The following is a 13,185-nucleotide window of genomic DNA, read 5'->3' as shown; positions in this document are numbered from 1 at the left end:
AGGAATTCTTTGAAGGCTTAGCAAAGACTCTTGAAGATGGGAACAGCAGCTAGTGACCATATGTGTTCTTCTCATTGTGGCTTTGAGCAAAGCACATCATTCATGTGAAGCGCTTTTACCAAGCCTGACATGCGTACCAGTACCTACGTTCCTTCCCCCGAGTTAAACAATGAGAGGAAGGAAAATTCAAACGTTTCTTGTAGATGTCCTCTTCATTCTAAAGGTTGGTGCATAGAAATGAGGCAGTTAACTTTTCTGAAAAACGGAATGGGAAACCATTAATGTGGCTATCAAGTACAAAAAAGTATACATTCCTCCCCGCTCATTCCATTCCCTTCCATGTGAGTCTCACCTATAATATTTTAGTCCCTAGATAACTTTTGAGGTGATACAATTATGCTCAAAAAACAGGCAATGGGAAATCAGGCTGAATGTTTGAGCAAGTAGAAAGATCTCATTTGACCCATGCTAAATGAAGGTTGAGTAGAATAATCAAAAGAGCTTTCTCGTGTCAGGAGCCAAGTGTCAATCTTTGTCCCTAGAAACGACTAACGTTAGGAGCTTGGGTAACTCAACTAACCTCTTTGGAGTTTGGTTTTTCTCATGTGCAACATGTGGGAATTTTGTTAAATAACATCTAAGATAATAATACCGCAAATCTATGAAAATTATGAATATGTTGATGAAATTAAATTGCATGCAGAACTATAATGACTTTTGATGTGAATTTTGACATGATATTTATTTCACATGAGTTAATTCTGCTTTCTGAAATCAGCAATAGAAATAATTTGGACATATATCTCTCAGGCCAGAGAAAGAAATCTTCAGCGAGAAGTTCCTGTTTCTGGCAACTACCAAGCCATGAGAATAGTTTCGCAACAAGTTACATCATTTTATCGAAGGAATTATGAAGAGAAGGAAAAACTACCGAAGCAAGTAGATGAAACCAAAAGTAAAGTATGTATGCAAAAAGATCAATAATTTGTTCCTGATGAATGGAAATTGTGTGCAGTGTGACATTTCCCTTTTTCTCGTCAACAGTATAAATTTTCTGAACGCTCTGTCAATTAAGTCGAATTAAATTAGACCTACAAACTCCACAATGTGTGCACACGAATTTCAATACAAATATTCACTCATGATGTCCTTGACAATTTGGTTTATCTGTCTTTACAGAAAGAGTGAGGTGTTTTCCCAAGGACCCATAATGCCTAAATCATTTCTATGATTCCTTATGTTTAGAAAGACCTTTACCATTATTTTCTCTTTTAATTCCGAAGCAATACTGTGAAGTAGAAATTACTTGTTTACTTACGTTGAAACTTCTCCTTGAACAACAGGAAAAGGTTGTTTCTTCACAATTTGTAAATATGTAAATTGTACCTGCAAAATGCAATTGAGAATTCAAGTAATGAGATGGATGATTTCATTAATATCCTCTAACTTCATCGATCTGATCTCACCATGTAGATTTCTGGCTCCATACCTTCTTCACACTCTTCTTCTGGCTTACACACAGTTACACGTCCTCATCTGCACTACCCGTCAAAAACCTATCGACTCTTTACCTCCAGCATGCTTGTGCCTTCCAAAAGCATGATTCGTTTGCCATAAGGCCATTGGGACTTATCACCCATATGGATTTCTGAATCTCCTGAAATCCACTTTTCATTTGATATGACCTCATTGGGTATTTATTGCTTTATGCTGTTCACATCTGTTAACAAACTATTACTTCCGTGTTCTACCTCTTGTTTGCCCAACTATCATAGATTTCCTTGAGGACAGTGATCATTTAGACTTCGTTATTTTTGATAGAACGTTGTTTTCAAAGCATGCTGTCAAGAGAAGTAATTGTTATTATTTTTTCAGTACAAGTAGTACTAGTAGTAGTTCTAGTACTAGTAGTTCTAGTGATAGTAGTACTTGTAGTGGTAGCACTAGCAGTAGAAAAACAGGAACAAGGAAACTCAATGTTTTCTGTTGATTTTGCCAGGAGTTGCAAGTTTACCTAAAATTAAATTTGTTCTAAGGTAATGGTTGGGCTAAAGTACTTTGAGTTTCTCTAGTCTGATTTTATATAAAGTTTCAATTTCCCAGACGCCAAAAGTAGAAATTCAATACAAAAGTGTTGTAGTTTCTATGATCATTCTTCGAAATTATTAAAATGAAAGTGCAGTTAAGCGTACAATAGCATGACAGTTAAATTCTTCTAGCCCCTTCCCTTTAATACTATCAAATAGCTTTCTCCATTGTCAGTTGCTTTCCCACATTTCCATGTATTTCTGCATGCTATTCATCATGGTGGAAGGCACAACGTATAGTAAGGGAGATTTCTGAGATTCTTCCAACCGCAATTTCACCCTGGTAGTCACCATAACTTGAAAAGTAAGTAAGTAACTCTGCCAAAGCAGGTTAAAAAAGAACTTTGGATGATGAGATATTTCTCCACTTAGACGTATGTTGGGGGAATTAGCGATAGAAATTTGGGTCTGGGGTTAGAAAAATCTGACTTCAAATGTGTCCGGAGATTCTGTCTGTGTGATCCTAGGCAAGTCACTTAGTTTTTCTCAGTTTCCTCAGCCACAAAATGGGGATAATACTAGTACATACTTCTCAGGGTTGTTGTGAGAATCAAATGAGATCATTATTGTAAATCTCTTATGTTTATGGCCTTTATTGTTGGCACATATTGGACACTTAGGAAATGCTAGTTTCCCTGCTCCAAAAGCATAAAGACCAACGTCCACTATATATAAATAATACTGCTTCCCACATTTGGATAATCATCTCCTAATATTGCAAAAGAGTTTTCTTAACCTGGCCAATTTCAGTGTACTCAGCTTAGTTAAGAAACTATTATGAATTCCAATCTCATTCTTCTGAAAATGACTTTTCTTTTCAATGTCCATGCTTGAGAAATTTTTCAAGGTGTCAGAAATGAGCACTGGAATGAAATAAGTTCTGTTTCCCAAGTAACGCCCCTATCACTTCTTGTCTTCATTTCTCTCACCTTCTTTCTGAAAGACTTGGATTAAAATATGAACCTTCATAAGCTTTTGGCTTCAGGTTGCAGTCAAGAAACGAGGTGTGAACTGACTCCTGGAAGGTATACCAAGCAAGCAGTAACTTAGAGTCCATCGTTGGCAGCAAGAAGTAGGTCATTTTATGGGCATTCTGGCCAAACTGGCACCATTTCTTATGTAATTTCCCTGATCGTGTAAGTTTTCAGTATGTAAGAATTTAGTGAAATTACAGTTTCTTCCTTGTTCAAACGTTATTTCATCAGCTAGTGAATATTGTCTATGTGAACAACACTGTGATAGATCCTGAGCAGGATAAAAGACTGTGTGTCAGACGTGCACTGTCTCCTTGAAGAATTTTCACTCTCTGTGGAAGTTAACACAAAATAGAGAAACTTCATTTATAACAAACGGTAGAATTGAAACAACTACGAAGTGAAGGATTTTCCAGTAAGCATTTATAAAGGAGATATCACTAAAGTTGCACGTTAGAGCAGATGGTAGTAATCCATTCATGTTTTTCCTAATGCAAACATTACTTGATGCAATTTGGTTGAGTTAGCAGCCCTACTGGAAGAACAATTGCTGAATACCTACCTATTGTATATCTATATCTATCTATCTATCTGTCTATCTGTCTGTCTGTCTATCTATCTATCTATCTATATTAACATGTACATTTATATTTATATATTTATTTATATTGATATATTTGTTCCTGTGTGCATGTGTATATGCACACACAAAAATATACATGTACACATACGTTGATACATGCACATATATGTGTGTGTTTTTACAAATATGTGTCTGAAGTTTGTTAAAACTCTGCATCTAAGGATGACTTTTCCAAGATTTTGTGTTCTGCTTCAGTCCATTGCCATCCAGATGGCTTTCGACAAATGATTTTCTGTCTTTAGGCTTCTGGTTCTTGATTTGTAAAATGAAGTACTAACTCATCAGTAGTGTCCATTATTGCTCGAACAGTCTATAGTTTTACGTGCGTGAAGTGCACTTCTGTTACACAATTAGCAATATGAAGGAATATAAATATTTCCCTCACAAGGGTGGTGCAAATTTTAGGTGAGATAATGTACTGAAAGTCCTTTCCAAAAACCTTGACATGTCTCAGATAGAATCATCAGTGTGAGACAGAATGTATGGAGAAAAGGAAACCAAATCTACTGAAAGACAGACAGCTTTGTGAGTTCAAAAATGGTGCCCAAATCTTCTGGTTGATGAAGCAGTTTTCAGTCGTATTCTTTCAGCAAATTGATAGAAATGGGAAAGAGGTGAAAGTCCCTCAGTGAACTTTTTCTCTAAATACACTATGCTTCTTGGCCCCTTGGCGTTTCCTTTGAATTTTGAAGGAAATATCAGAATAAGTCATTTTATTTTGAATAACACTTTCTTTTCTTTTTCTTATGTTTAGGTTCCTGTTAGGAATGTAAAGGAAAAATACTTGCAGGAGAAAAAGGAAATCATCCAGTATGAAGTTGCCATGCACAAAGTGGAATTAAAAACAGTAAAAATTAAGGATCAGCGAACCAGAAAGCACCACAGAGAAGAAACTGAAGCTTTGAAAGAGAAGAATGAGGAGCTTCAACAGGAATTAAAATGGAATAGAGAAGCATTAAGAAAAATCCGATTTCAATACAGTGGCCAAGTAAAGGTACTGAAAGCTGAGAATGCAGCGCTGAACTCTCAATTGGAGAATGCAAAAGAAAACACAGAGAGACTAGAGAGCGAAATTGAATCATACAGGTCTCGTCTGATGTCTGTTATTGACGATTATGAGCAAAGTGAGGCGTCCAAACTAGCCCTTGAACATTCCTTTCAGGAAGCAAGAGATGAGTGGCTTCATGTACAGGACAAGTTAAACAGTGACTTGTCTAGTTTAAGAGAGAACCATGCTTTCCTTTCTGAAGAACTCTCTCAGGCTGAAAGTGGAGCCAAGAGTTTAGAAAATGAGCTAGGCCATGTCCATGAATCCCTCAGAGAAAAGACATATATTGTAGAAAACACACAGAGAGAACTGAACCATGCTGAAGAGAAGGCAAAGGAACTTGAAGAAACAAATCGAGTGTTGAAGGAAAAACTCAACAGATGTAGTTTGGAAAATGAATCTCTCCAAGAAAGATTAGGGCAAATCCAGAGTGAAAATATGGTGCTTCAGCAAGCGCTTGAAGACACACAGAAGAAAGTCACGATGAAAGAAAAGCAACTGCGTGATGCCCAGGTACAGTTTATTGATCTCTTCAAAAAACTTTATGCTGATAGTGAAAAACAAGTTCTTCTAGTAGAGGAGAGCAAGAAAGTGTTAGTCAGTGAATGTAACCACTTTGGAGAAGAAATGTGTAAATATGAAATTGAGAAGGCTGAAAGAGGATTGGGTCATTAAATGTCATACTTGGACAAAGATAAAGCTTTTTGAAATGAAAGTCAAAGTAATTGTAATCAAAATAATTTAGGAATTTGAATTTTCAACAGGCTGGTGAGGTTATCAACTTTCATTGTGGAAATGCTGATATGTAAGAATTGAGAATGAGAATCCATAATATGATAAATAGAACAAGTAATATCATGATTTTGAAGATAATATGATTGCAATAATAAGTAAATATCCTGTAATAAAATATAAGTAATTAACTTAAATGAAAATAATGTGACATATAAAATAATAATTTAAAAAACAAATAAAACTAAAATTAAAAAATGCTTTTGTAGATAAGATGACTCATTTTGATTGAAGAAATTCTAGAGGCCATGACATTTTGGTTTCATAAATATTTGTAAGGGAAATCGCTAGTGTATAAACACAAATAATTTTTTATATTATTAATTTTCCTAATATTCTATTTGAATATTGAAATGGAATAAATTAATTCCAACGCTGAAGTTTAAGAGAAGTCTTACCAAAAAATGCTAGGAATAATGTAACAGTTGAAAGATAACATTTCTTTTCAGATACTCTGGAATATTCCCATTAGACATCTCATTAACATTTAAACATGCTCAACATTCTGACGAGTTTCAATTCAGATTCCTCTGAACTACTCTTTGCAACGCTAACGACAGGATGATAGTTGTAGTGAAAATCCAGAGTCTAGACACTCCTTTTCTTTTCAATTTAGGACGGTAATTCTATTCAAAAAGAGGTTAATTTTGGGGTTACTAATATTATTTTTTATTGTGCTTCACTACCAATTTTTTTTTAATCTCAGTACTTTTTATTGTTTTACTAATAATTCTTGCTCGGTGTGCAAAATTGCAAGTTCTGGCATCACTGCCTTTTAGTTGTTGAATAAGAACAGCTTTACACAGTCTAATAGCAGCTCTCATTTTCTGTGATTTGTCATATATACAATGAGCGTCCATTGTACCATATATTGTACTGGGTAATAATTTCATCTAAAAAATATGAAAATTTTATCTTGTCATTCAATGGTAGAATTTAGTTAACATGTAAGAATTCAGTGAATTGCGCCCATTTTACTTTCTCAACTTTACATTGTCTTCTTTTAGCCTTACGTTTTCTTCAAAACAACTTACCAGACTTTAGTTAAATTTAGTTTCACAAAGTATTTCAACTTGTCTAATAGGAGAAAACATTTTGATTTCTTTTGATTTGGGGCTTCATTTGGTATTCATAATTTATGCAATAACTTGCCTGGCACTATGATGAAAGCAGAGATGAATTTCTGCAGTATAACAGTCCATAAACACACGACTTTGTATCTCTGTGTGTATATTTGCTTATACACATATGTGAATGAATGAATACGTCTGCAGGTACAAAACTCTGATTTTGTAATGTGCTATATATGCATAAGCGGGAGAGCTAGCATGTTTTCCGCAGTTTCCTTTTTTTTTGCCGATGGACTGAAACCAGGCGTGTAATTCCTATCAGAACAGGAAAAGGAATTCTTTGAAGGCTTAGCAAAGACTCTTGAAGATGGGAACAGCAGCTAGTGACCATATGTGTTCTTCTCATTGTGGCTTTGAGCAAAGCACATCATTCATGTGAAGCGCTTTTACCAAGCCTGACATGCGTACCAGTACCTACGTTCCTTCCCCCGAGTTAAACAATGAGAGGAAGGAAAATTCAAACGTTTCTTGTAGATGTCCTCTTCATTCTAAAGGTTGGTGCATAGAAATGAGGCAGTTAACTTTTCTGAAAAACGGAATGGGAAACCATTAATGTGGCTATCAAGTACAAAAAAGTATACATTCCTCCCCGCTCATTCCATTCCCTTCCATGTGAGTCTCACCTATAATATTTTAGTCCCTAGATAACTTTTGAGGTGATACAATTATGCTCAAAAAACAGGCAATGGGAAATCAGGCTGAATGTTTGAGCAAGTAGAAAGATTTCATTTGACCCATGCTAAATGAAGGTTGAGTAGAATAATCAAAAGAGCTTTCTCGTGTCAGGAGCCAAGTGTCAATCTTTGTCGCTAGAAACGACTAACGTTAGGACCTTGGGTAACTCAACTAACCTCTTTGGAGTTTCGTTTTTCTCATGTGCAACATGAGGGAATTTTGTTAAATAACATCTAAGATATTAATACCGCAAATCTATGAAAATTATGAATATGTTGATGAAATTAAATTGCATGCAGAACTATAATGACTTTTGATGTGAATTTTGACATGATATTTATTTCACATGAGCTAATTCTGCTTTCTGAAATCAGCTATATAAATAATTTGGACATATATCTCTCAGGCCAGAGAAAGAAATCTTCAGCGAGAAGTTCCTGTTTCTGGCAACTACCAAGCCATGAGAATAGTTTCGCAACAAGTTACATCATTTTATCGAAGGAATTATGAAGAGAAGGAAAAACTACCGAAGCAAGTAGATGAAACCAAAAATAAAGTATGTATGCAAAAAGATCAATAATTTGTTCCTGATGAATGGAAATTGTGTGCAGTGTGACATTTCCCTTTTTCTCGTCAACAGTATAAATTTTCTGAACGCTCTGTCTGTCAATTAAGTCGAATTAAATTAGACCTACAAACTCCACAATGTGTGCACACGAATTTCAATACAAATATTCACTCATGATGTCCTTGACAATTTGGTTTATCTGTCTTTACAGAAAGAGTGAGGTGTTTTCCCAAGGACCCATAATGCCTAAATCATTTCTATGATTCCTTATGTTTAGAAAGACCTTTACCATTATTTTCTCTTTTAATTCCGAAGCAATACTGTGAAGTAGAAATTACTTGTTTACTTACGTTGAAACTTCTCCTTGAACAACAGGAAAAGGTTGTTTCTTCACAATTTGTAAATATGTAAATTGTACCTGCAAAATGCAATTGAGAATTCAAGTAATGAGATGGATGATTTCATTAATATCCTCTAACTTCATCGATCTGATCTCACCATGTAGATTTCTGGCTCCATACCTTCTTCACACTCTTCTTCTGGCTTACACACAGTTACACGTCCTCATCTGCACTACCCGTCAAAAACCTATCGACTCTTTACCTCCAGCATGCTTGTGCCTTCCAAAAGCATGATTCGTTTGCCATAATGCCATTGGGACTTTTCACCCATATGGATTTCTGAATCTCCTGAAATCCACTTTTCATTTGATATGACCTCATTGGGTATTTATTGCTTTATGCTGTTCACATCTGTTAACAAACTATTACTTCCGTGTTCTACCTCTTGTTTGCCCAACTATCATAGATTTCCTTGAGGACAGTGATCATTTAGACTTCGTTATTTTTGATAGAACGTTGTTTTCAAAGCATGCTGTCAAGAGAAGTAATTGTTATTATTTTTTCAGTACAAGTAGTACTAGTAGTAGTTCTAGTACTAGTAGTTCTAGTGATAGTAGTACTTGTAGTGGTAGCACTAGCAGTAGAAAAACAGGAACAAGGAAACTCAATGTTTTCTGTTGATTTTGCCAGGAGTTGCAAGTTTACCTAAAATTAAATTTGTTCTAAGGTAATGGTTGGGCTAGAGTACTTTGAGTTTCTCTAGTATGATTTTATATAAAGTTTCAATTTTCCAGACTCCAAAAGTAGAAATTCAATACGAAAGTATTGTAGTTTCTGTGATCATTCTTCGAAATTATTAAAATGAAAGTGCAGTTAAGCGTACAATAGCATGACAGTTAAATTCTTCTAGCCCCTTCCCTTTAATACTATCAAATAGCTTTCTCCATTGTCAGTTGCTTTCCCACATTTCCATGTATTTCTGCATGCTATTCATCATGGTGGAAGGCACAACGTATAGTAAGGGAGATTTCTGAGATTCTTCCAACCGCAATTTCACCCTGGTAGTCACCATAACTTGAAAAGTAAGTAAGTAACTCTGCCAAAGCAGGTTAAAAAAGAACTTTGGATGATGAGATATTTCTCCACTTAGACGTATGTTGGGGGAATTAGCGATAGAAATTTGGGTCTGGGGTTAGAAAAATCTGACTTCAAATGTGTCCGGAGATTCTGTCTGTGTGATCCTAGGCAAGTCACTTAGTTTTTCTCAGTTTCCTCAGCCACAAAATGGGGATAATACTAGTACATACTTCTCAGGGTTGTTGTGAGAATCAAATGAGATCATTATTGTAAATCTCTTATGTTTATGGCCTTTATTGTTGGCACATATTGGACACTTAGGAAATGCTAGTTTCCCTGCTCCAAAAGCATAAAGACCAATGTCCACTATATATAAATAATACTGCCTCCCACATTTGGATAATCATCTCCTAATATTGCAAAAGAGTTTTCTTAACCTGGCCAATTTCAGTGTACTCAGCTTAGTTAAGAAACTATTATGAATTCCAATCTCATTCTTCTGAAAATGACTTTTCTTTTCAATGTCCATGCTTGAGAAATTTTTCAAGGTGTCAGAAATGAGCACTGGAATGAAATAAGTTCTGTTTCCCAAGTAACGCCCCTATCACTTCTTGTCTTCATTTCTCTCACCTTCTTTCTGAAAGACTTGGATTAAAATATGAACCTTCATAAGCTTTTGGCTTCAGGTTGCAGTCAAGAAACGAGGTGTGAACTGACTCCTGGAAGGTATACCAAGCAAGCAGTAACTTAGAGTCCATCGTTGGCAGCAAGAAGTAGGTCATTTTATGGGCATTCTGGCCAAACTGGCACCATTTCTTGTGTAATTTCCCTGATCGTGTAAGTTTTCAGTATGTAAGAATTTAGTGAAATTACAGTTTCTTCCTTGTTCAAACGTTATTTCATCAACTAGTGAATACTGTCTATGTGAACAACACTGTGATAGATCCTGAGCAGGATAAAAGACTGTGTGTCAGACGTGCACTGTCTCCTTGAAGAATTTTCACTCTCTGTGGAAGTTAACACAAAATAGAGAAACTTCATTTATAACAAACGGTAGAATTTAAACAACTACGAAGTGAGCGATTTTCCAGTAAGCATTTACAAAAGGGAGATATCACTAAAGTTGCACGTTAGAGCAGATGGTAGTAATCCATTCATGTTTTTCCTAATGCAAACATTACTTGATGCAATTTGGTTGAGTTAGCAGCCCTACTGGAAGAACAATTGCTGAATACCTACCTATTGTATATCTATATCTATCTATCTATCTGTCTATCTGTCTGTCTGTCTATCTATCTATCTATCTATATTAACATGTACATTTATATTTATATATTTATTTATATTGATATATTTGTTCCTGTGTGCATGTGTATATGCACACACAAAAATATACATGTACACATACGTTGATACATGCACATATATGTGTGTGTTTTTACAAATATGTGTCTGAAGTTTGTTAAAACTCTGCATCTAAGGGTGACTTTTCCAAGATTTTGTGTTCTGCTTCAGTCATTGCCATCCAGTTGGCTTTCGACAAATGATTTTCTGTCTTTAGGCTTCTGGTTCTTGATTTGTAAAATGATGTACTAACTCATCAGTAGTGTCCATTATTGCTTCAACAATCTATAGTTTTACGTGCGTGAAGTGCACTTCTGTTACCCAATTAGCAATATGAAGGAATATAAATATTTCCCTCACAAGGGTGGTGCAAATTTTAGGTGAGATGATGTACTGAAAGTCCTTTCCAAAAACCTTGACATGTCTCAGATAGAATCATCAGTGTGAGACAGAATGTATGGAGAAAAGGAAACCAAATCTACTGAAAGACAGACAGCTTTGTGAGTTCAAAAATGGTGTCCAAATCTTCTGGTTGATGAAGCAGTTTTCAGTCGTATTCTTTCAGCAAATTGATAGAAATGGGAAAGAGGTGAAAGTCCCTCAGTTAACTTTTTCTTTAAATACACTATGCTTCTTGGCCCCTTGGCGTTTCCTTTGAATTTTTAAGGAAATATCCGAATAAGTCATTTTATTTTGAATAACATTATCTTTTCTTTTCCTTATGTTTAGGTTCCTGTTAGGAATGTAAAGGAAAAATATTTGCAGGAGAAAAAGGACATCATACAGTATGAAGTTGCCATGCACAAAGTGGAATTAAAAACAGTAAAAATTAAGAATCAGCAAACCAGAAAGCACCACAGAGAAGAAACTGAAGCTTTGAAAGAGAAGAATGAGGAGCTTCAACAGGAATTACAGTGGAATAGAGAAGCATTAAGAAAAATCCGATTTCAATACAGTGGCCAAGTAAAGGTTCTGAAAGCTGAGAATGCAGCGCTGAACTCTCAATTGGAGAATGCAAAAGAAAACACAGAGAGACTAGAGAGCGACATTGAATCATACAGGTCTCGTCTGATGTCTGTTATTGACGATTATGAGCAAAGTGAGGCGTCCAAACTAGCCCTTGAACATTCCTTTCAGGAAGCAAGAGATGAGTGGCTTCATGTACAGGACAAGTTAAACAGTGACTTGTCTAGTTTAAGAGAGAACCATGCTTTCCTTTCTGAAGAACTCTCTCAGGCTGAAAGTGGAGCCAAGAGTTTAGAAAATGAGCTAGACCATGTTCATGAATCCCTCAGAGAAAAGACATATATTGTAGAAAACACACAGAGAGAACTGAACCATGCTGAAGAGAAGGCAAAGGAACTTGAAGAAACAAATCGAGTGTTAAAGGAAAAACTCAACAGATGTAGTTTGGAAAATGAATCTCTCCAAGAAAGGTTACGTCAAATCCAGAGTGAAAATATGGTGCTTCAGCAAGCGCTTGAAGACACACAGAAGAAAGTCACGATGAAAGAAAAGCAACTGAGTGATGCTCAGGTACAGTTTATTGATCTCTTCAACAAACTTTATGCTGATAGTGAAAAACAAGTTCTTCTAGTAGAAGACAGCAAGAAAGTGTTAGTCAGTGAATGTAACCACTTAGGAGAACAAATGTGTAAATATGAAATTGAGAAGGCTGAAAGAGGGTTCGGTCATTAAATGTCATACTTGGATAACGATATAGCTTTTTGAAATGAAAGTCAAAGTAATTTTAATCAAGATAATTTAGGAATTTGAATTCTCAACAGGCTGGTGAGGTTATCAACTTTCATTGGGGAAATGCTGATATGTAAGAATTGAGAATGAGAATCCATAATATGATAAATAGAACAAGTAATGTCATGATTTTTAAGATAATATGAATGCAATAATAATTAAACATACTGTAATAAAAAGTAAGCAATGAAATTAAGAAATGAAAATAATGTGATACATAAAAATAATAACATAAAAACGAAATAAAAATAAAAATAAAAAAATGCTTTTTACCTTAAGAAGACTCAGAGTCCATGACATTTTGGTTTCATAAATATTTGTAGGGGAAATCGCTGCCTCATAAATGCAGATAATTTTTTCCATTTTAATAATTTTCCTAATATCCCATTTGAACTCTGAAATGGAATAAATTATTTCAAATGCTGAAGTTGAAGAGAGATCTTACACAAAAATGCTAGCAATTATATAACAGTTGAAAGATAAAATTTCTTGTTTGATTCTGTGGAATATTCCCATTAGACATCTCATTAGCATTTAAACATATTCCACAATATGACTAGTTTCAATTCAGACTCCTCTCAACTACCTTTTGATGCATTAACAACTGGATTATATTTGTAGTGAAATTCCGTAGTCTAGACACTATTTTTCTTTCCAAGTGAGGACAGCAATTCTATTCCGAAAGATCATTTTTCTGCATTAAACGTTAACTTTTTGGGTTATTAATCTTATTTTTTAATTGTGCTTCACT

The 13,185-nt window shown here is 35.1% G+C and overlaps 1 protein-coding gene across 1 annotated transcript; it reads left to right on the top strand.

Moving 5' to 3' along the window:
• The first annotated feature begins 129 nt into the window (after positions 1-129).
• LOC140522454 (ankyrin repeat domain-containing protein 26-like) lies at positions 130-12,411 on the top strand. Its single transcript, XM_072637894.1, has 4 exons — positions 130-223; positions 779-960; positions 7,756-7,905; positions 11,409-12,411. Exons 1-4 carry the CDS (start codon positions 130-132, stop codon positions 12,375-12,377), a joined length of 1,395 nt encoding a protein of 464 aa, XP_072493995.1. The 3' UTR covers positions 12,378-12,411.
• Positions 12,412-13,185: the final 774 nt, after the last annotated feature.

Source organism: Notamacropus eugenii, chromosome 2, assembly GCF_028372415.1.
Source record: "Notamacropus eugenii isolate mMacEug1 chromosome 2, mMacEug1.pri_v2, whole genome shotgun sequence".
Lineage (NCBI taxonomy): Eukaryota > Metazoa > Chordata > Mammalia > Diprotodontia > Macropodidae > Notamacropus > Notamacropus eugenii.
This window is presented reverse-complemented; position numbering and strand designations above follow the sequence as displayed.